Source organism: Empidonax traillii, unplaced genomic scaffold (assembly GCF_003031625.1).
Source record: "Empidonax traillii isolate 1590-97213 ecotype Southwest subspecies unplaced genomic scaffold, ASM303162v1 scaffold22:size5013007, whole genome shotgun sequence".
Classification (NCBI taxonomy): Eukaryota; Metazoa; Chordata; class Aves; order Passeriformes; family Tyrannidae; genus Empidonax; species Empidonax traillii.
This window is the reverse complement of record NW_020955215.1, coordinates 3,555,412-3,579,829: the sequence shown is the minus strand read 5'-3', so window position 1 is coordinate 3,579,829 and position 24,418 is coordinate 3,555,412. Positions and strand designations below refer to the sequence as shown.

The following is a 24,418-nucleotide window of genomic DNA, read 5'->3' as shown; positions in this document are numbered from 1 at the left end:
TTCTAGGAGGCGTCCGTAGTCATTTATCAGCTGGGAAAAGTGTCACCGTATCTGCTCGTCCTCTGGGGATGGCAGAGCCCAACCCGTGTGTTTCCAACCCCGCGTGTGCGGGGACCGCGCCCGGTCTGCGGGGATCGGCCCCGGCCGGACCGACAGAGAGCGCTCTGCGGCAACGCGGCCCGAGGGCGGCGGGACCCCATGGGACAGGGGGGAGAGATCCCCGGGACAGGGAGGAGAGATCCCCGGGACAGGGGGGAGAGGTGCCCGGGACAGGGAGGAGAGATCCCCGGGACAGAGGGGAGAGTCCCCCGGGACAGGGGTGAGAGATCCTTGGGAGAGTGGTCAGAGCTTTCCTGGGACACGGTCAGAGTCCCCTCGGGACAGGGGGCAGAGCCCTCCCAGGAGAGGCATCGGAGCCCTCTATGGGACAGACGTCAGAGCCCACAGAGGACAATGGTCAGAGATCCCTGGGACAGGGGCTGAAGTCCTCCCAGGAATATCGAATATTCTTGAGCCTCCCCAGACCTGCACAGGCGGTTGTTCACCCCGGGGCAGCCGCTGTGCCACAGACTGCAGCACAGCAGCCCCTGTGTGTGTTTGCTCCAGAACAGATGGTGCTGTACAGCTCTGTGTCACTCCCAGCTCTCCTGCCTCTCTGGCCGTGCCACTGACCAGGGCCCCGGGGATCTGACTAGGACATCTTCCATTTTATTGCAAATTATCTAGATCATTGGTGTAAAAGAGGTGCATGAGCATAGCTGTGATGGTGCCTCATCTATTGGCACAGCTTCCCTTCAGCGTGAGTTAGTAAAAAATAAAACAGACCAAAACCACCACAACAGTGTCTATAAATAGCTACTAAAAAAATTGGGCAGCTTTACCCTTTTGGTTTGCACGCAAAACCTTAGAGACAGGCCTTCTCACACATTAGCCAAAGAGCCTCAGTGTTCTGGAGCACAATTGCCTACAGCCCACGGAGTCTCCCTTTACATTTGTTCTGGCTGACCTTTGTGTCAGTATAAAAACCTCAGTTAAAATCTGAGTGCAGTGAGGTATCCTCCTCGACTGTCAACACTCTTGCTGATAGCTCTTAAGGCAAGTACTTTGTTGGCTGCTTAAAGAGAACAGAAGGGGTAAGAAAGGATTTTTCTAAGGACAGACAAAGAAATTGGAAATCCTAGAAACCTTGTTGCTGGGGCAGAACTAGTAAAGAAAGCCTCGTCCATCTGGACAGAGCAGCTCTGTGCTGTGGTCCAAAGTTCTGCCATGTATCATAGAATCACAGAAGCAGAGAGTGAGCTGAGTTGGAAGGGACCCATCAGGATCATCAAGTCCAGCTCCTGGCCCTGCACAGGACACCCCAACAAGCTCGCCCTGTGCCTGAGAGTTGTCCAAAGGTTTCTTGAACTCAGACAGGCTTGGTGCCATGACCACTTCCCTGGGGAGCCTGTTCCAGTGCTCAGCCACCTTCTAGGTGAAAATTCTTCTCCTGATACCCAACCTAAACCTCCCCCGACTCAGCTCCAGCCATTTCCTCCAATCCTGTCACTGGTCACAAGAGTGAAGAGATCAGTACCTGCCCCTCCACTGCCCCTCAGGAGGATGTTGAAGACCCCAATGAGGTCTCCCCTCAGTCTCCTCCAGGCTGAACAAACCAAGTGTCTTCAGCTGCTCCTCATAGGGCTTCCCCTCCAGACCCTTCACCTTCCTCATGGCCCTTCGTTGGACACCCTCTAATACCTAATGTCTTTTTTACATTGTGGGGTCACAAACTCCTCCAAAAACTTGAGCTGAGGCCACCCCAGTGCAGAGCAGAGTGGGACAATCCCCTCCCTTGCCCAGCTGGTGATGCTGCCCCTGATGCCTCCAAGGACAGGGCTGGCTCTCCTGGCTGCCAGGGAACACTGTTGACTTAGTAGGAGCGGCTCAGTACCTGCGTCTTTCCTGGTAGCCTCTAAAGCACCTAATGTGGCTGATAAGATGTAAAGTAAACAGCCCCCTGGCTGCTGCTCTGCCATGTGCCCATCTCTTTTACAAGCAAAGAGGAGAAAATTGTCCTGCAAGCCAATTCAGCTTCACTTGAGACAAGGAGAATATACATCATGGACATACCAGGATCAGAACACGATCACAGTGCATCACTTAAGTGTCTTTGAATCAAAATACAGTGTAATGCATTATTAAAGCTACTTACTTTTTCTATGTTCTCACCTCTGAAAAGGCTCAGACTTAAAGTAGTAGGGCAGCACTGTTCTAAGGTGCTCCTCCTTTTTCTCTTGAAGAAATATTTTTGCTTTTCTTTTACAGATCATTTTTCTTCTGAGCTGCTCACACCTTGGACTGGTTCTGTCATCCAAGCATGTTCACACTAAACACTGCTTTAACTAGTTGGTGGGAGGGGACTTACAGAGTCTCTAATTCAACACCTCTGTGCTAGGCAGTACTACCACCAGCACAAGAGCAAATCAGCTCTGGCTTTTTCTACCAGTTTGGATACAGACTCCAATATATCTCTACATAACCTACCCTTGCACTGCACCAAATTCTTAGTGAAAAAATTTCTCGCACCATCCAGCCTGAACAACCCAAGCTAGAACCTGTGGCCATCATCACTTCTTATATCACCTGCCATCTGGATTTGCTGGCTTTGCAGCTCATCTTCAAGTAGCTATAGGCTGGTAGTAGATCATCTGTGAAATTCCCTTTTGCCAAGCAAACAAGCCCAGCTCTGTTAATCTCTTTGTAGGTCCCATACTACCACATTTGTAGCCCTCCACTGGACCATCTTTAGTTCCTTCACATCCCCCTTGAACTTCAGGGGCAGGAAACTGTGCACGGCAGTCCAGGTGTGGCCACACGAATAACTTCCTTCAGTCTCTGGCCATGTTCTTCCTAACACAGCGTGGTGTGTGGGTTTGCAATCAGAGCTTGCTGGTATCCATGGCAACTGCCAGGTCCTTCCAGTGGGGCTGCTCCTCAGCGACTCAGTACTCAGCCAGCAAAGATCTATGGGGTCACTCTGCCCTGCTACAGAACTCTACTCTCCTTCCTAAACATCAGAAGGCACCTGTTGACCCAGTCCTTTCATTTCTCAAAGTCCCTCTGGAGTGAAGCTCTTGTTCAGCATGTCAATTTCTTACCCTGAATTTTTATCATCATAAATTTCCTAGTTCCTTTTTCCTGTAGGATGACTTACAGTTATTCTCCACCAAAGACAGACTACCCATTGAGCTGTATGATTGTAGCTATCCAGACAGACACTTAAATGTCTTGACCTTCCTACTGTGAACCACACTGAGGCTAAAATATAAGAGCAGCTTTGAATGCTTTATTCACAGGAACAAAAGAATGAAATTATCTGAGCCAGAAGTGGCCAAGTACCCCAGGTACCGAAGCAGAAAACTATGGCTAGCTGCTATGGATGTGAAACTGCTGAACTTTCTTTGGCAATGAGCAGCCAAGGCTGTTTGGGGCACTAGCACTCATACTAGGAAATGGAGGAGGTTTTTATTTGGTTTTCTATAAATATAGACATGAACTTCTGCCAGTTTGTTTGCATTAGGTTAATATTTCTGTAGTGTACAGGTGTTGCTATAAGCTGTGAATGTCTGCTGCCTGTCTCTAGCCCTGCAAAGAACGGAGTGTGGTGCTGTAAATATTAGCCCAGGCAGAGAGTGTTTGCTCAGCCCTCCTCTGTGCTGCCTCCCCCAGCAGTACTCTGATAGTGCTCCTGACAAACGGCCCAGGCTCAGCATCTCCTGCACAGCAACGTGCTCTGGTCTTGACTCAAGGAGGGTTATAGTGATCAAAGCCTGGCAAAAGCAGCAGAAGCACCAGTGTGCTACAGTCTTCATCAGATTAGTGCTACATAGAATAAGGTATGACTGAGTAACCCAGCACAGACTGCAAACAAAATACTTCTGTGGTAAAACCCCTTCTTTACTGGCTGTGGCAGTTGTGGATGTGGAGAAGAAATGTCTCACACATCACCGGGACTGCTGCCTGCTTTAATGCAGTGATATACAGTGATTTCAGAGGAAAACTCATGATTTTTGCTCTCAAAAGGGCAATAATGGAAAGGACTGCCCTTTCCATTAATGGAAAGTCCTCCCCAATAATGGAAAGGACTGTCCATTGCTGTTGATTTGAACAGAAGAAGGAACTATCCTGCAGATACTGCAGGGCTCTTCCTGCTGCCAAAGACAGGAACAACAAATGAGCAAACAGCACCAGCATGGTGAGTGGGTTTCCTGTTTCACAGAGGACCCCTTTATGCACCTTAGACAGAGTATTTTTTTCATAAAACAAAATACCGGCAAAGACCTGACAAAAATTTACTTACTATGAGCCTTAGTCACATATCTGTTTCATAGAATTATAGAATCATGTAATTGTTGAGGTCAGAAAAGACCTTTATAAGATCATGGAGCCCAGTCATTAACTCCAAGCCACTGCCAAGACCACCAAGTGCCCCATTTACATGTCTTTTAAATCCCTCCAGGGGTGGGGACTCCACCACTGCCCTGGGCAGCTATGCAAGGGCTGGACAGTCCTTTCTGTGAAAAAATTCTTCCTGATGTCCAGCCTGAATCTCCCCTGGCACAGCTTGAGGTCATTTCCTTTTGTCCCATCCCTCATTCCCTGAGAGAGTGAGAAGGTCCCCCCTGAGCCTCCTTTTCTCCAGGCTGAGCCCTCCCAGCTCCCTCAGCTGTTCCTGGAGCATTCCCTGGGGTTGTTGTGACCTAAGGGCAGGATCCAGCACTTGGCCTTTTTGAACCTCATGCAATTGGCCTCAGCCCACAGACCCAGCCTGTCCAGACCCCTCTGTAGAACCTTCCTACCCTACTACTGCCATCCAGCTTGGCGTCATCTGTCATCACAGGACCTTACATGAACCTGCAAAGAGCAACAAATACAACATAAAGCACAGAACTGGGGCTAAAAGCAAAGGAAATCAGATCAGAGTTGATCACTGTTTATGTAGCTGTTTGAGAAGGTCATAGGCCTGGACCTTGCATGGAATTAGAGAAACTGATTCCTGACATATTTTACATTACACTGGTAGGTGACCCTCACAGGTCAGAGCTGGCCTATACAATTTCAGATGGAAAGAATGATGAAAGCCTCAGTCGTGAGAGACTGGTAATTATCCAACTCTCTGAGATGTGTAATGAGGTTACAGTGCTGGTAACCTCAGTGTGGGGAGGGAGGAGTAACCAAATAACCCTGTATGTCATGGGTCCTAGGCAGAGATACATAGAGGTCTGCAAAATCAAGAAAGGGACCCTTCCAATGCAGTCATAGGCTGTGCTGGCTATTGAAGAGTAGTGAATTGGCCAACCTTTTGCCAGACATCAAGTTAGAGCTCCTCTACTTGGCCATTTGCCAAGGCACCATGAAAACACAGTTACACATTCAGTGGGGAAAGGAGAATTTTTCCTTTCCTTTTATATCTGCTGCAGAGCATAATTCAAAGGTAAGTTAGTGAATCATTTCAGAGGGCTTTGGGTGAAGATTTATAATCACAGAATCAGAAAAACAATCTGGAAAGGAACTTGAAAGATCCTCTACGCTGTTCTCTTATACCAAGCTGGACTTACCTGTCTACAACTGTTCTTAAAGGTCCTGAGCACATACAATCTCTTATTTTATTTCCCTCTCTTATTCTTCCCTCCCCACGAAAGTTGTTATCCTATTGTAGAAAAAAATGTATTAGTCCTTGACAAATCCATCTGGGAGACAAATAGCAAGTCTGTTATTTTCCTAGAGCTTGAAAATTAATCGTTTGTATCCTTGCCTTTATTGAGGTACACACACTGTTTTCTCTTCCCCAGGCTTTTCTCCTGTGAAATGCTGGCTACCAATTCACTGAGTTTACTGAAATCTACCTTTGCTTAGGAGAAGCATAAAAAGAGCAAAATAGAAACAACATACAAAGGATCACAGACTGACAATCACTACCCTCCCAATTGCCCTTTACAGTAATATTCCTGAAAGGCTACACCTGTCACCTACATCAGGTCTAGCAGAGCTTCCTCTCCTGAGGTTGTCATCATCTTCTATATCCAGAAAGTTGGTAACATGTTTCACAAAATCCCTGTACCACTGGTACTCCCGTAATGAGGGATGTCTGGGGAGCTCTTATCTCTCTCTGCTGTGCAATGGATGATTCTGCATGGTTTTGCTGCCAAGCAGCCTGGAACACAAATGGCAGTGCCCAATTTTCTTTCCTTTTAGCCATCATTCAAATCGTGTAGGAAAGACGCTGCTAAGGTGTCAAAGTACACAAATCCATGACGTAGAATGCACAATCTCTTCTTTTTCTCCTGCCTGTTACTCCTCACAAGTTGCACACTAGTCTACTAATCTTCCAGCCATATTAGTAATCCAAACAGCTCTCCACTGTGTGATTAAAAGCTTTCAGATCTACTTGTTTATTCTTACCACGTCTCACAACAACATAAAGTTCACATCAAGCCAGTTCTTGTTTTTTAATACTGCCATTACAAATAAATCTCTTTGCTCCTAGTTTTTCTTCAGTCTAACTCCTCTGTTTCCTCCTCCTGAATGGTAACTTCAAACAATTCATTTGAAAGTTACAAAGGCTCTGTCCCATGCACCATTTTCCTTAAGCTCCTCCAACTATTAAACTTTGATTGAACTTCAAGCCATGGTGAGAGTGGTTTTCCTCTCCTCCTTAAGCTTGAAGTACAGCCTCCAGCGTTTGTGGACGGAGTGACTTTTTTGCACTGGTTAATGCGATCTTGGGGTGCAAACTAAAAGGAAGGATCTGTTCAAAAGAAGTACAGCTGCCTAAATGCCAGGTGGGCTCTCGGAAATGCCTAGGTGCACACAGGCAGCTCCACCAAGGCGGAGCCAGCAACAGGTGAGAAACTTAACACAACACCCTTCACAACAAAGCCAAGAAGCACCAGGGGAATCTAGTCAAAAGCCAGTCAGCATCTCTCCTCTGCAAGAACACTCCCTCTGGCTGAGACTTAACCATCCTTTACCCAGGTACGCCCCCGAAGGTGCGCAGTCACAGCTCTGCCCTCGGCACCGGGATGCGCTGAAAATCAACAAACAAACGCCCCTTTCGGAGCAACCCCGGGGTGGGCAGGGCCGGACCGGGCCGGGGGCGGTGCTCGCCGCCCGCACCTCGACGGGGCGGGCCGGGCCCGGCAGAGCCGAGGCGGGGCCGTGGGCTGCGGGGGGAGCGGCGGCCCCGGCGCTCGGAGACACCGACGGCGGGCATGGGGCTGGCGCTGCTGCTGGGGCTGCTCCTCTCCAGAGCCGGTAACGGGGCGCGGGCGGGCAGGGCAGGGCAGGGCAGGGCAGGGCAGGCAGCGCGTCCCCGTCCCTCTCCCGGCGGGCGGACGGCGAGACCGCCCGCACCCCGGTCCCGCTGCGGGGCGGCTGCAGGCGGCGCCGGGATCGCGGCCGTTCGGGTGACCGATGCTCCCCACGGTGGTCCCCACGGTGGTCCCCGCGGTGTTCTGCACGGCGCTCCCCACGGTGCTCCCCGGCGGCGGGTCGGAATTCGTGTTTCCAACCGGGAAAGGCGGCTGCTGCTCTGCCCGGAGCGGGGAGTCGCCAGTGTGGCTGTGGCCAAACTGGAGGGACGCTCTGGGGAGGGGAAGGTCTGCCCTGGCGGCGAGGGGTGAGGAGCGAGGGCCGATGCCGGAGCCGATCCCTGAGGAGCGAGGGCCGATGCCGGAGCCGATCCCTGAGGAGCGAGGGGAGATGCCGGAGCCGATCCCAGACCGCAGCCGGACGGGTACAACGCGAGGATGTGCCTGAGGGGGTCCCGGCTGTGCCGCACTCTCGCTGGCTTCGCCCAGAGCAGTTTCTGATACCTACCCCCCACCCATTCTCCCTCGAGAGTGCTCCGGACCCATAGTTTTTCGAGGAGAGGCTCAGTCTGCCGAGACAAATCCAAGGAGCTCCTGCAGAGATGCAGCTGATGCCTTTTATTACTGCCAAATCATAAGAGCCGAGGGTTGAAATTATTCCTCTTTTTCCAGTTAATCTCTTGTGCAGCCTTCGTGGCTGATGTGACTGGGAACACAGAACCTCCAAACGGCTCTGAAGCATTCCTAGACCCTGGCTTATGGGATGTCAGTGCTTTACACTCAGGAAAAGCTGCAGCTGCTGAATATCACAATGACTGTTGAAAAATGGGCTGTTGCACCTAAATCTCAGTAGTGCTGTCAGCCACAGGGTTACGATAGATTTCTCACACTTTTCCATGTTCAAATGCCAGTTCTTCTTTGTAACTGTTTACAGAAAGGTTTCCCTTCTGTAATCGTCCTCTCTGTCAATACCATGGTGCACCATAGGCAACTGGATATACATATCTATATTGAGGGAAAAGGGAGAAAAAAGATACATTGTACTACCTACCCATTTTTTCTAAGGTATAGATAATAGTAGTCTCTTAACTGGTTATCACCTTTTACCTTTTTTTTAGCTATGGAAGGGATTCCCATACCCATGTGTCTGTAGAGGAGGACTGTTTTAGGTTTGAGGTTTACAGCAGCTTTACTTGAACCCACTGTGCTAGGTACAAAGCATTTCTAACAAGAGGCTTTTTGGGGAGCTTAGAAAATCATCGAGTTTCTATGTAAGAGCCAGATGAACTACAAAGTGCAGCAAACTGATAGAAAAATAAAGAAATTTGTACAGATGAGACAAAGGTACCTGTATACAGTCTTACTGCGCTGTAGGAAAAGTAGAAAGTCTGAGAAGCAGACTGGCGTAGAATTATGCAGACTACTGCCTACAGCAAATAAACTGATGAAGCCAGCAAAAGGGAAGGGAGTGAGAAAACAAATTAGGTGGTGAAGATGATATGTCAGGCAATATGAGCTTACCAAGATTTTTTCCTAATCTGTAGTGAAGGCAGACTGAAATAGTACTACTGCACCTGCTGAACAAAGAGTGATAGGTAAGATGATGTACCCAAAGAACATTAAAGGGGTGTATATATATATATATATATATATATATATATATGTTTTTAGCAAACTGTCTTGTTCCAAGACTTCATTGTACTTGTACTGTAAACACAGGTTCATAAACTGCAGACATGAAGAACGATTCAGACTGAATTCACCTACCTGTGACAACATAATAATAGAATCATAGAAAGACTTGGATTGGAAGGGACCTTAAAGCTCATCTTTCCACTCCCTGCCAGGGGCAGGGACACATTTCACTAGACCAGGTTGCTCCAAGCCCTGTCCAACCTGGTCTGGAACACTTCCAGGGATGGGGCAACCACAGCTTCTCTGGGCAACCTGAGCCAGGGCCTCACCACCTTCTGAGTAAAGAACTTTTTCCTAATGTCTAATTTAAATCTCATCTCTATTTTAAAGTTGTTTTCCCTTGTTCTATCACTATCTGCCTGTATAAAAAGTTGCTTTCCCTCTTTTTTTTAGAAGTACCCTTCAGGCACTGGAAGGGGCTTTAAGGTCTCCCCAGAGCCTTCTCTTCTCTGGGCTAAAAACCTCCTGCTCTCTGAGCCTGTCTTTAAAGCAGAGGGGCTACTGCCCTTGAAGCATCTGTGTGGCCTTCTCTGGACCTGCTCTAACAGGTCCACAACTTTCTTGTGCTGAGGGCCCCAGAGCTGGATGCAGCACTGCAGGTGGGGTCTCACAAGGGCAGAGCAGAGAGACAGAATCTCCTCCCACAGTCTGCTGGCCAGTCTGATTTTGATGCAGCCCAGGACATGTTTGGCTTTCTGGGCTGCAAGTGCATGTGGCTAGCTCATCCACAAGAATCTCCAAGTCTTTCTCTGCAGGGCTGCTCTCAGTGTGTTCATCTTCCAGTCCAGATTCATGTCTGGGATTGCCCTGATCATGTGCAGCACCTGCGCTTGGACTTGTTGAACTTCATGAGGTTTTTGTGGGCCCACTTGTCAAGTTTTTCCAGGTCCCTGTGTTAGGTGTCACTCCTTAGGAGACAACAGTCCATATAAAAAAATAAAAACTGAGAAAAAAACCTGGTTTTAAAGATTCTATTGTTTAATCCAAGATTATTTAATACTTCCACATAAGGTAGCACGTGTGTATATATGTATAATCAGTGCGTGTGTCACAGAAACATATGTACACACAGAGATATAGGCAAGGGTTTACAATCAGTCAACAGGTGAAAGCTGGCAGGCTAAGCCTTCATCTGCATTTTTGGCAGGGATTTCAGGGACTGGGTTTTATATACTTAAAATGACTGCATATCAGCACTTCTAGATGAAGCTCCTTGCATCTTATGTTAAGGATTTGTTTTATTATGCAAAAAAATACACGTCCTTATGTTTTCAAGCTCAGTAAAGTGGTTGTTTTTACACCCTATAAATGGCTTTCTCAGTACATCTCTTAATGACCAGCATATACTTTAGTAATTGCAGCAGCACTGACTCACAGCACACAGTATGGTGTTACTATGTGCTTATTGCACTGCGGTTTTCACTGCTCAGATAGAAGAGCTTCTTCAAAGCAGGCCTCAGCAATCTCGAGGTTTCACGAGGATCTACTGCTCCATAAAATACAGAGCCGAGTTGAAAGAGTTAAGGGTGATTAAAAAAAGGTTGTATTAAACAAAATTTATTTTGAGAATTTTATTTGACCTTTTGTTCCCTCTTTCATAAATACTCATCCTTTTGTGTCTGACTGGAGACAGCTCTTGTTCCTTCCTACTCCATGTGATAGACCCCAACGGGTTCTGCCTCTCACGTGGAGTCCTTGCTGCAGACAGGATGCCTGCAGAACAATGACAAGGTGCTTGTGTGGCATTCATCCTGACTGGGGTCCTAACAATCTTTTCTCCTCTCGACCAGGAGACCTCCTGGCTCTGCCCAGGAGTGACTGTGTCGTGGCAGAGCAGCTGTGCCTCTCGGACTCCACCTGCAATGCCACGTACAGGATCCTGGAAAACTGTGCCCTGGCCAAGACTCGCCTCCTTCCACTGGATCACGATAGCAGGGTCAGATGTCTGAATGCAGAGCTGGACCTTGGGAACAGCTCTTTGCTGCACTGCAAGTGTCACCGGCGCATGAAGAGACAGGAGCACTGCTTACGTGTCTACTGGACCGTTCACTCCAGCGTGACAGATGGTGAGATGAAATAATAGGAATTTACAGGGTAGTAGTAAGGCTTACCCCTGCCCCCCATCTGAAAACAACTGTGAAAGGCCACTTTCCCACGCTGCAGGTATTGCTTTTGGAACCACATCTCTTGGTTAAGAGAATTCATTACTGCTGTGTTTGATAAGCCGAGAAAACTGGTCTGGTCTGGGACCAGCCCTTCAAATGCACCAGGGACTCCAAGATACAAAGACAGCTACTCTGAGGCAGTTAAATTTAGCGCTGTAAAAAATACCTCAAAATGGTCCTATCTGTCCAGCACTGAAAAGGCACTGGTGATTATGACACACATGGTCAGGGCATCCCTGAACGTGCTGCTGCCTTTTTTAGTGGGATGCTCCTACCTGACCTCTCACTAAAGCCTGTCTGTGGTGCTCAGCTTCTCACTTGTACTGAGGCTGGAAATGCCAGATGACTTAGACCAAATTCCAGCCAGACAAAATGTAATGCTGGGTTTACACACTAGCACCTTTGCATTTCCAGCAGAATCATTCTTGGCATTTGGATTTGAGCAAGACAGAGGACCTCTGAACTCCAGCCTGAGGAAAGAGCCAGGCATAAATAAGAAAAATACCCATTTAAGAATAAGCAAACAAACAAATAAGCAAGTTGGTCACAAAGCATTTCCTCCACTGAATGAAATATCTTGTATCTTGCCTAGGTTATTTCAATTTGGAGACCTCTCCCTATGAGAACCCAGCAAATGAAGAACACTGGAAGACAGATTACAATAAACTGGCAGCTCTGGTATCAGGTAAGAATTGTAATGGTTACATGATATAGTGCTACCCTCTTACCTTTTTAGGGGCTGAAGATTATTAGGAGTAATTTGGGATAATGGCCCCTTTAATCAGAGGAATACCTGCTCTGTCAAGTGCAGGTATCAAGTGTAAATACAGCCACAGATCCAGGCTTATAAAACCGGGAATAATCCACAATGATTAATTTTAGGAAACAAGCACCCTGACATGAACTAATTAAAAAAATCCTCTTTTGTAACTAATATAACTACAGTGTCACACTGCAGGCACATGCAAGGACTGAATTGCTTTGTTCTCTGATGTTCCAAATCTGGCCATCAAGAAAGGGCTATTCCTTCTTCCACACAGGATCTCTTCTTGGGGCTTGGTTCATGGTTCATGGTTTCTGTCTTTCTTTTGGCTTTATAGGCTCGCAGTTAGCGGGAGATGCAACAAATCCGTGCCTGAAAGAAACTCATGTCTGCAATCTGAGCAAGAAGTGTGTTCGTCTGCGCACAGACTACGCCTCCATCTGCACCAGGACAGCGGGGAGCGAGGACGTGTGTGACCGGCGCAAGTGCCTCAGGGGGCTGAGGAACTTCTTTGAGAAAGTCCCTGAGGATTTCACCAAAAGGATCCTGTTCTGCCCATGTCAAGATGAATTTTGTGGAGAAAGACGCCGGAAAACTATTGTTCCTGATTGTTCCTTCCAATCTAACACCAAACCCAGTTGCCTCTGGCTGCTGGACTTGTGCTTGGAGGACCCTTTCTGCAAGTAGGTCTGGCAGCAGCAGATGTTGGCCAAGAGAGGAAAACAACATAGACACTGATGGTCTCGTTTTCCTTCCTACAGATCCCGACTGGCTGACTTCCAACAAAACTGTCAACCTGCAGACACGTCTCCAGATGGCTGCTCTCTGCACAACCACGCTGCATGCCTGCAGGCATACATGGGGATGATTGGTAAGTGATATCCACAGGAGCATACAGGGTGGATGCTTTCAGGCCACAAACTTGCAGGCACACTCTGATGCTGTAAAGGACCATCCTGCTCTCCTGCAGGAGGTGGTGCTCAGTGTACCAGTGAATATGCCTTACTAATTGATGCCAGTGCTACCCCTTGCCTCTGAGGCAGAAGCAGCCCAAAGAGAGCTCTTCCATGGCATTTATTCTGTACCTTGTCCCATCCTCTGTTGTCAAATCAGCAGCACTTGTCTGAGATTTCTCAACAGCTGTTTGCATCACCAACTGGTGCAAAGTGCTCTAAGGGCCTCATCAACAGGGCTCTTTGGGCTTATGTGAACTAAGTCATTCCTGATGCAGGAGTTACATCCCATCACAGCAGGGATTAAACACTGCATTCCATCACTGCCCAACTTCTATATGCCTGATGGTTTGTTAGTGTTGTTCACACTGTGTTCTCAGGGCCAGCCAGAACATGGCACTACCAGCTGTATGAAGGCAGGTCGTTTTTGGTTTCAGTTATTTACTGCCAACCAAACTGCCAGCACTTTCTCAGAGTGGCTCAAAAGAGGAGCTGTGAAGAGCAGCAGTATCTCAGAAGCTATAAATCTAGACTATACCTTCCATTTTTCCAGATATCCCTGCTGGTTTTGTGCTAAATGAACATGGCTGACTGGCACACTATGGGTGTGCAGTATTTGCCTGGCAAAGGCATCTGGCCACACAGTGTTATCAGCTGCTCAAAGAGCAGGAGCACCTTTTGCTGCCATATGGCAGTACTGGCTTCAGTACCCAGTACATCTCACCATCAGAGTGCCTGAGTCAGGGGTACCAATCTCCACACCCTCTCGCAGCCCAGCAGACTCCAGGTTGGTCCATCAGGCCTGGGTCACCTGGCTGGGAGTCCTGACCTGGCCTGGGTAACAACACACTTATCACAGTGCAAGGCTTCTGCCTCCAGGGCAGCATTCCCTTTAGTATAAAATGATTCATGATGCTTCTTTCATCCCGGGGTTTGGGACAGGCACACCCATGACACCCAACTATGTCAGTAACTCCAGTGTGGAGGTCTCCCTGTGGTGCACCTGCGAGAGCAGCGGCAACCAGAAGGAGAAGTGTGACCAGATACTCGGCATGTTTGAGAGCAACAAATGCCTTGGTAAGCATCAATCGCATCACAGACAAACAGCTCAGCATGGGAGAATTCAAGTCCTGTGGTTTCAAGATCCCACTTTGCACTGCTCTTGTGTATAGTTCTGTCTTTTTCTGCAATGTCTCCATAATCTCCTCTGCAACATATGGGACCAGCCTGGGTCTGCTCTCAGAAGTGTTTCTGTATCTTTTGGAAACACTTCTGTTCATCTCAAACACTATGAAGCTGTTTCCAAACACCATTCAAATGAAGGGCACTGCAGAAACTTCACTAAGGGAGGTCAGATGTGCTGTATCCATAGGTTGCTGAGTAAGGACATTTGTGAGGATTATGGGTTGGGATTCCCCTCCTGTCCTGGTTCCTCTACTCTCCTTTGGCCCTCACTTACTTGATCAAGATAAGCAGCTCCTGAGGCAGCCTCTTATTAGATTCAGCAGCATAGCAGATACAAAAAATCCTGTTACATGCAACTGTGTAATCCTAAGTCTGTATTTTTTTTATCTCCCTAACATTTTAGCAACATACCTTAATGAGATTTAAATATTTAATGTTTGTAAAAGCTTCCAAAGGTTATAAAAGAAACCAGCATCATTATGCAAAGGATTAATATTTAAACCTGCCTCCTGCAGTATAGAAGATCCTTACACCCAGCACTATAGATAAATTACAACCTAAACGTCCCCTCTGAGGTACTACAAATCAGCCCCTTACAAAGTACACAGTTGGGAAAGTCACAGAAGGACCCAAAAGTCCTCAAGTACAGTGCAAACACTTCTGCAGTCTGCTCAACCTCACAAGCAAACCCACAAACTGACAGGCCATTCACTGAACAGAGAATACGTATTTTCTAAATCAAGGCACACAGCCTGTGAGTGCATTTCCTAAAATAGCTTCCCTAGATTTCTGTTCACTAGACTCCAAGACTGCGCAAGAAAAGCACAATAAGACTCCTACTTTCCTTCTGTTTGCAGAAAATGCCATTTGGTCTCAAATGCACCTGAAGCAGACAGCTCTAGAAAGACAGGAAGACTTGCCTTTCTCATCTTCCTTAAGCTTCCAAGGAGACAGTGCCAGCACATCTCTTGCTTCAGAAATGTCCCAGGTACGTGTTGCTTTGAGTGAGTCAAGTAGCTTAGAGACAGTGGTTGAAAAACCTTGGACCTGGATGTGTGTGAGTGGACATCAAAGCGAGGGATGTCACGTGCATGTGGAACACTGGACCACTCTACCTAAAGCTACTTCTTTCACAGACAAGCAGAAATAGGAGGCCACGTGCCTGGCCACGGGAGTTTCAATAGCCTCACGTTAGTGCTCAGAACTGGAGGCTCCACAGCCAGAAGTTTGAGCACAAATGTGTCAAACTGGGACTCATCCCTCCTTTTCATTTCCTAGGTGGCTGAAAGGAAGATGCAGCGAGACAGCTCTGAACACAGCAGTATGCCTTTGGCCTCCTCTGAGCATTCTGGAGCTGCTGCTTCTTGGCCTTCTCTGGCTCTGTTCCTCCTGCCCCTGTTGCTGAGCATTAACTTGGCATAAATGGAATCTTCCCTTCCCATATTATTAATCTTATTCCATATCCAGGCACGTCCCACTACAGATTTACCTTTGGGAAACAGAAGGCTTTGAGACAAGAGGAATGGAACAGCCTTAACCCAGAATGGCAGTCTCTGGAAACCCCCCACCTACTTGCACCCCACTTTCCCCCCCGCCAGTTTGCACTGAGCTCTGCAGATGTGGCTCTCACCATTGCTTCTGCCATGTATGCATTGTGAGTAACAGTCAGGCTCATGTTCCAGTTTGAAACAAAGGTCTGAGCTCTGTCAGAACTTGTGCAGGGTTTGGTTTCTGACTGCGGGGATGACCTGACACAGGATGTCTGCCCACTCCACCTGCTGGAGCTCCTCCTCAGGCCTGCAATCACTGAATGGTTTCTGTTGGAAGGGACCTTAAAGATTATCTTGTTCCACCCCCCTGCATGGGTAAGGACACCTTCTACTAGACCAGGTTTCTCTAAGCCCCATCCAACCTGTCCTTGAACACGGCCAGGGATGGGGCAGCCACAGCTTCTCTGGGCAACCTGTGCCAGGGCCTCACGACCCTCACAGGGAAGTTTTTCCTAACATCTGATTGAAACATATGTTCTTACATATGTTTAAAGTCATTGCCCCATGTCCTGTCACCACAGGCCCTGGTGTATCTGCCCTTATCACCCTCCTTTATGTATTGAAAGAAGATCTACAACAGGGTCTCTACAGAGCCTTCTTCTCTCCAGGCCAAACCAACTCAACTATCTCAGCCTTCCCTCGTAGGAGAGGTGTTCCAGCCCCCTCCTTTTCATGGCCTCTTCTGGGACTGCTTGAGCAGGTCTATGCCTGTCACATAGTGGGTACCCAGAGCTGGATGCTGAACTCCAGGTGGGGGGGTGGGGTGGGGTGGAATGGAGGAGAAGAATCACCTCTCAGCCTGCTGGCCATGCTGCTTTTTATGCAGCCCTGGCTGCAAGATGGTTTTCTGGGCTGCAAGTGCCCGCTACCGACTCACATCCAATTTTCCATCTACCCATATCCCCAAGTCCTTTTCTTCAGGGCTGCTCTCAATCCATTCACCCCCCACTCTGTTGATCTTGAAGGCTGTCCCAAACCAGGTGTGGGATCTTGCACTTGAACTTGTTGAACTTAATGAGGTTTGTGTGGATCTACTTCCCAAGTCTGTGAAGGGTAAGCATATCGTCATAAAGACTGGCAGTCTGTGCTCCAGGGTGGGTTGCAAATAAAGCTCAATAAACAGACACATTAAGTCCTTGGTAAACACCATTTCTGGATTACTTTCAGTTCCCTTTTCAAATCCATTTTTTAAGTATATGAAAAATAGCATTGCAGATCAATGACACTATACTAGAGTTTATATTCTTGCTCCATTCTGTTTTACCCCTTGCAACATATATATAATCCATTATCACAGCTTGCAACACACTTGGGTTTTGTTGTTCAAGATAAACTTCTGTGCTCAGCTCCAGAAAATTTAGTTTTACCTAGCAAAAGATGATCTTGCCTGGCTTCAGGACAAACCTCCTCAGTAATCCCCAGGGAATGCATATAGCTCATTGAAGATGTATTGTCCACAAAACCCCTGGGACACTCAGTTGCAAAAATCTCCTTGTACCTGTGCACATACTCGAGTTGCCGTTGCCCCTTCCAGCTGCCTGCCCCATCTCCTGCTCCTCTGCCAAGTGCTGCTTCATGACCTGTTTATTCCGAGTGTAAATGTGTGCACTGTGTAACTGCTGTTAGTTTGTACTGCATTTGCCTGTTAAAATGTGGTGTTAAGTGAATATTGATTTCTAAGCATAGGTTAACAGTCTGCAATCAATTGTGTTCAAGAGTTGCCTCATCAGCCAGCCTACACTTTCGAATAGCCAGAAACTCGGCTCTAAACAGCTCCTCCACGCACACACACAGTGCCCACTGCTCTTCCTGAGAGGCAGCAGATCTGAACAGCACTATACACACCCAAACAAGATTACAGTCCTGAACAGAGGCAGAACAGGTGAGTATTCTTTTTATCCCGTGCTTTGTCTGTTGCCAGGGAAGCACCAGCTAGGTAATATGCTGTGGTTCCCAGTCACTGTCAGACGCCTTATTACAGAATCTTACATCGTCACATGTATCAGAGTAATTATCCTGCTGCAGGGGTAACATTTCCATTTCCACTTCCACTCTTCTGTTTACTTCCTGGGCAGGGAGAACAAGGAAACCACTGCATGGAGCAGAATGATCTCCTCTGCTACACAGAGAAGCAGTATCTTATTTCCGTGCAGTAGAACAAATACCATATCTTTTTAATAAATAGGAGTACTAATGCTGGTATTTCCCAATACCTACTGAAATATGGCTATTTGGAGCAAGAGACAGCACTAGAATGTTTGCTAGCATTCTTTAATAAAATCAGAATCCATATAACCATAATATAATACCTACATTAGACCATCCTCTATGTGGTGGGACTAGAAATGTGTCAACTCTTGACTGTAATGTAATAGCATCTGTCATCTCCAGAATTTAATGGAGAGTGACACTGAGGAAGAAAATGTTGTTCTTTGCACTATTCCACACATCAGAGAGAATATTTGTGAGTATAATGGAGTAGATTTCCCTGAGCTGTCTGTACCACACACACTGCTACACAATGTACTGCATTGATCATCTCCTCATCTGCACTGTGATCTTTCCTCTTTCCCAGCTTTGGTATTCTAAGACAGGCTGATGGTGAAGAAGGAATGAGCATTTTGTTCATGTTTAGGGCACTGTGGACCTTTAGCTCTTTACCCCTACTAAGAAGGTTATTGATGGCAATTGCAGTCTCCTGTCATGTCCTGGATTACACCACAGGAAAATAACTTGACACTGAGGCAAATCCTGCTCTGGACTGAAATTAAAGCAAAAAGTGTCAGTTTGGGGTTTTTTTCTGAGTGTCCTGCATCCCTTTCACATGCATGTTTATAAACCCAGCTGCCTCGAGAGGCTTGTTCATCAATAACTGCAAGCAAAATTCACCACTAACTACACCTGCATTCACAGGTACTCACACTGCGGGGAGTACAACCCCATTTTCACTTAGACTTTTCTAACACCTGATCTCCAGATATCACAGTTTTTCAACTACACAACATATATGCATGCACAAGTATAACTGCTGCTAGAAATGTCATGCCAGTATCAGTATCAAGAACAGTTCTGTCAGCACCACCAATGTTCCAAGGCTGGCAGAGTTACCCAAACCCATTCAGAACAGTTCTTACTGACCATACTACAGGGCAGTTTACAACCCCCTCTCAGCTTCTGTTCCCAGAAATTGGAATACAGCATCCTGTGAGCACATGTGGTCTCACAAAATATAATCCACAAAATACAAAAATAATCCAATAAAGATTCTCTATCCAGACAGTCTTAATATTGAGCTCTCAGCAACCATATATGAAGAGGGAACCTTCTAATTGTTGTAATGTAGATTATTTTTTAAAGAGTAAAATAATGCGAAGTCTCACTAATAAAATTTATCTTGCAACTCTAGAAGTCTCCTGCCTTCCTTTGCATTTAATAGAAGCTACACTCATTGTCTCCACTGCTGGAGGCATTATGGGAAAGAAATTCAAAGAACAGAGTTAGAATCTCTTACACAAAGCAATCTTAACAACTTTTACAGAGGGTACCCTGTCAGGTACTTCAGATGTGGCTTCTAGAACTCTAGCAGAGCTTTAGATCCCTCAACACGGTCTAATGTAGCATTTACAAAGGGCATTCAAACAGTCCTCCAGCAGGGAGCTCAGGCAACTGTTAGGTGAGTGGTTTCTTGTGACAAGTGGGAGAAGCAATGCACATTTCTTGCCCGAGGTCATAAGCAAGGTGATGACAGAGATAAGCCTTGAATTTGGAAGTCCAAAGTTATGGTGTCCTTCCCCCACTAAAATTATTCCCAGTGCCTTCAAGAAGTGCCTATGTTTCAATAAGAACCAAGTGCCTGCAGTTTTCCTTTTAGAAGGGGGAGCAATATGTTGTTGCAGATGAGGAAAAGCTAAGCCTTGCTTCAAACTGATTCCCTGGCACACCTCTCCATATCTGTTGACAATAAAAGGTAACTTTAATTTGACAGGAAGAAGCTACAAGTTCAGCATCTTTAAAGAATAAAGTGTCTTTTTCAATATATCCTAAAACCCACATCACTATTTGCCAAAATGGCAGGCAGTTTTACACAAGAATAAAAAGGAGAGTTGTCAAAATAATCTTTGAGGTGTCCATGAACCAGACAAAGCTTTTGGGAACAACACTGGAGAAAGAGGAAGCCAACCAGCACTGCTGAGCTCCACAGGATCGCTCAGCACTGCTATGGAATCACAATCCACAGCTATTCCACAGCTGCTTCCCCCATCGAGACAGGTCCTGGTAAATACGATCAGAGGCTAATCACTTCTACCCCGGGGACTTCGTGGCTGAACCTTTCTTCATTTGAGGGAGGGTGGGTTGAGGCTGAGCTTGGTTAGTCTCTAATGGAAGCTCTTCTGATAGGTGATTAGCTCTCCTCCAGGAAGTGACTTGGTGTTTGGGTTTCTTGCAAACCCCAGGGTTAGCAGAGGTCAGGGGATGCTGCACTTTCTCCAAGTGCCTTCATGAAAATAGCCCCACATACTTTCCATTTACAGCTGATCACCTCCATTATCCCCAAGCTAGGAGGAGATGATCAGCAATTGTTAAGTGCTTGAATCAGACTAATAGCTCACTGCTAATTCCCCCAGTAATGGGAATCTAAATTCCTGGTAAACAAACTGACTGCTTTTCACACACAGGGACGAATGCCAAAAGCCTAATATTAGAGCTCTGGAACTAAAGCTTTTAGAGCAATCCTGTCCACTCAAAGATGTTTAATGACATTATGTACTAAATAATTAGAAAATGAAGGCCCGCTTGGAATCAATGGGTTACTGTCTAATTAAGATGACAAAAGGGCTCTACCCTTTTTTAAACAAGTTTATACTAAAATGGTGTACCTGATAAATGGTGCTGATAACTATGTCTTTACCTTTGGGCAGAACAAGCAGACATTAAGCTAGCACAAAATAATTGTGTGATTTTTGGCTCATCTTTCTTCCCCTTGGTCTCTCCTGTTTTCCTGTAAGGCATGTGATTCAGCTGTTCCTCCCCCCATCAAATGACAGAATTTATTAAGCAACATTCAAATCACTTATCCTGATGGAGATAAAACCATCTTTGCCTTTGCAACAGAGTTCACACCCACAAGATGCTTGAAGAGCTGAGAGGTGTGGACTGGAGCTTCTAGAAGCACTTTGCAAGAAGAACTGCTAGTGAGCTTCTGAACACAGGAGAAGATTATCTACGCACAGAGAGAACTGTAAGAAGACTGAGAAATGTTCTACTGATAATATGGCTGAATTAAAATTAATTAGCAAATCACGTGGCATCCTTATCTCCAAACTGGAGAGACATGGGTTTGAAGGGTGGACTAATCAGTGGATAAGGAATTGGCAGCCAGAGAGTTGTGGTCAATGGCTCTGTGTCCGGGCAGGGCGAACAAAGTGCCACTGTACTCTCCTCCCATTCACTTTTCCCCCCCACCAGTCTAGCACTTAAATTGCCTTTTCTTCTATTTAAGTTTGCCCATTAGATACTGTCATTATAGGTCACTGAGCCCCACTGCAAGAAGCTGGAATTTCTTTAACCATCTGCACGCAGTTACTTGTTCTCCAGCTTTCCAAACCATCAGCTTTTTCTTTTTTTTCCCTCTCCCTGAAGAATCTTTTGATTAACTGAAGTCAATTTTGCTAAGTGCTAGTGGCTCTAAGAAGCTTGTTTTGTCAGTGATCCCCAGGGCTCCATTATGTTTTCAGGGCTGCAAAACAGGAATTGCTCTGTCTTTCTGTAGAAATGTGAGATTAGCAGCTAATTCTTCCAACCCCAAGTTCTTTGGATTTCACACCCATAATTCCAAATCAGGGTATGTGCATTTGTTATGACAGTTCTAGCAGAAATTAGCTAAGAGATTTCCCATCTTTTTCTCAATTTCCATCCGTTCTTGTGCAAAATTTTTAAGGCACAAGGAATCCAGATCTACAAATACATTACACAGCTGATTGCTATTCTAGTCCCAACTGGGAGCTGCAGTGGTATCACAACAGAAGGACTGGTGTGCACTGAACATTCTGAATATGCAAACACAAATCACAGTGTAAAGGGAATAATACAGAACTACAGATCACGGAGCAAATGCCAGTTTTATGGACATTTTCAACACAGGAAGGCCCTTAGACAGAGAAAGATCATGACTTGTCATGAAACAAGTTACTAAAACGCTGGGAATAATATCTGAGCAATTTTATTCATACTATGTAGGACGTAACATCCCCCCCATGGGGTTGAAATGCTAACATTAGGAGCTCAAGGCTGGCCTGTCTTCTCAAGCATCATCAAGTAACATCTTCCAGCTGGTAAATCAGATACAATAAAATGGTAACGACATGGAAAGATGATGAGCTGATCAATTTACTAAATTGTTTTTCATTTGTTTTTGACTGACCTCAGTTAGAAGATGTCACCCTGAGCCCTACTATTACTCATGATAGCATAGTATTGCTCAGGTATCCACCTGAGTCTGTATTTTAATTTAGGTTTTCAAGCACAAAATTTTTCAATTCAGATTCCAGTTGACTGTGTTAAGGTATTTCCAGTACTGAGTCTAATACACTTTTATTTTTTCTTCTTGAGATATCTTCTGTGGTTTAGTTCTGACTATATCTTCAATCAGCAATGCCACATAGACACAAGTAAAAATGATCTGCACACTTGCTAACCTAATAATTCACTTCTGCTTTTGGGTTAAAAGTTCACATAATCTCTCTGACAGGAGACTGAAGAAATTCTCCACGAGATTTTTTTTCCCTCCCAACTGCTCAGTGCCAACCACTGCAATTCAGGACTCAGAGAATCACAAAATTGATCAGGTTGGAAGGGACTGCAGTGGGTCATCTGGTCCCACCTCCCTGCTCAAGCAGGGTCATCCCAGAGCACACAGCACAGCGTTGTGTCCAGATGGAATATTTCCAGCGAGGGAAACTCAAATAGTACTCAGTGAAAAAACCCAACAACATTTTAAACACAGAGCAAGAGAAAGCAGCTTCCTCCACCACCTGTCACTGAAGCTTCCACAGAGGTAAAACCAGAACAGAATCCTGACTTCCCGTAGTTTTCCCTGAGACTCACAATCTTCTCCCAAAGAAAATGGGCAAACACATAGCTGGCAACAGCCCCATAATGAACCCAAACAGCTGCTCATGATGAGCTTCTGCAAACTAGTGTCTTTAACTTGTTACATGATGTAAAAAAAAACCATTTTATTTTGCAGATGTTGAAATCAGTATTTCCCTGTCTGAGAATTGGTGTTTGTAATTCTGGCAAATTGGAAAGGGCAACAAGCAGATTGTCTCTTCAGAATCTAGCAATAGTTTTGGTTTGATTTAAGTCCTTTATATGTGATGACCTAAAATTTCTGATTTCATGACCTAAAACATACAAAATGACCCATTTGTCCTCAGGTCTTCATAGCCCATCTTTATCTCCATTTACACTTTTTTTTGACAGCCACAAATCAGTCAAAAGAACTAATAATCCATGGGGAAGGAATGCACAGAAAAGCATCCAGTCAGTGAACCAGCTCTGGACAGGCTTCCCAGCAACATAACTCCTGGACACACAGGCAGAAATGTAGACAGTGGGAAGATGAACCTGCTTTGCAAGGTATTTGAAAGCAAAGTCGATCCTTTACATGGTCTGTTTTGCACAGACTGAGCTAATCCGGACAAAATCTGAAATAAAAGGACACATTTCATAACACAAACAAGTGGATGGCTTCAAGCAGGGGGCTCTTTTTCAGCCTAATGCAGATGTCAGTTAATTAGAGTAGAAGGTTATATCATTAGCAGCCAAATCGATATAAAAGGAATTAAGAGCTTGAATAGCAAGCTCCCCTGCTTTCCAGCACAGCACCCGGGGCTGTATTTAGCCAAGATTCAATACACATTAGCGGACAATCACTGTAGTCTTGTATGGGGATGTCTTCTTGAAATACTTTAATTGGACTCTCTAGTGTTATCAGTGCTAAACAAGATGTCAGATTAACGTAGAAGCCCTTCCCAAATGGGACCAGCAGCCCACAGGCTGGAGAAGCCACATTTACTTCTATTAAAACCTCACTGGTTTTCCAACATGTATTAATAATATTATTTTCACAGTTACCTTAAGAAAGAGTGACTGAAAAGCATCTTTACATACAGCTGCTCCATCCTGTAAAACTCACCCACCCCCATACTGGCAACGCCAAGATCCCCTTTTGCCATTTCAGTCCCAGGTTTCATTACTCAAGAGCCCATCAGTCACACCAGACCCACAGTTTTGACCCTGAATTTAACACCTCTGCAGAGAATACAAATGTATATTGAATTAGGCAAATATAAAATACTCAACTGACAACTCCTGTAGCTGGTGAGATTTGATATGACAGCATTTCACAAAGCACACCCTTGTTGTGACAAAAATTTAACCCCCCTCCTGTTCTGTGTGTTCCCTAAATAAAACTGCAACACTGCCTTGGTCCCCTGACCAGGGAGTTGAACTTCACCTTTAAAGGTAGCACACAGCAGCTGCACTACAAATTTCCTGCACAGCAGAGTGGATGTTGCAAAACAAAACCAAATCTTTCCACTGAAATGTTTTATCTTACAAGATCAGGAACAGGTAGATCTACAGGAGGACAGTACTGAAAGAAATAAGGCTCGTGTTCACATTACAGAGATGTGTACAACCTAGGACTTTGACATTTCAAGCAGAATAGGGGGTAAAATTAGCTCTATCTAAA

General features: G+C 45.9%; 1 protein-coding gene across 2 annotated transcripts; it reads left to right on the top strand.

Moving 5' to 3' along the window:
* Nucleotides 1–7,177: 7,177 nt before the first annotated feature.
* Nucleotides 7,178–19,068, top strand: GFRA3 (GDNF family receptor alpha 3). 2 transcript variants are annotated; one of them, XM_027902443.1, is made up of 8 exons: nt 7,178–7,296; nt 10,838–11,113; nt 11,805–11,897; nt 12,313–12,658; nt 12,737–12,846; nt 13,871–14,005; nt 14,971–15,101; nt 15,392–19,068. In XM_027902443.1, exons 1-8 carry the CDS (start codon nt 7,254–7,256, stop codon nt 15,533–15,535), a joined length of 1,278 nt encoding a protein of 425 aa, XP_027758244.1. In that variant the 5' UTR covers nt 7,178–7,253; the 3' UTR covers nt 15,536–19,068. The 2 variants fall into 2 exon arrangements, with proteins under 2 accessions (XP_027758244.1, XP_027758235.1); XM_027902434.1 differs by lacking the exon at nt 7,178–7,296 and having other exon boundaries at nt 10,733–11,113.
* Nucleotides 19,069–24,418: the final 5,350 nt, after the last annotated feature.

What these genes read in the sequence shown, in the direction of transcription:
- GFRA3 (XM_027902434.1), top strand. Translation starts at nt 10,771, where the DNA reads ATGACAAGGTGCTTGTGTGGCATTCATCCTGACTGGGGTCCTAACAAT. An exon ending in TCACTCCAGCGTGACAGATG is followed by an intron (nt 11,114 to 11,804) that starts GTGAGATGAAAT and finishes TATCTTGCCTAG; the next exon opens with GTTATTTCAATTTGGAGACC. An exon ending in GGCATACATGGGGATGATTG is followed by an intron (nt 12,847 to 13,870) that starts GTAAGTGATATC and finishes GGTTTGGGACAG; the next exon opens with GCACACCCATGACACCCAAC.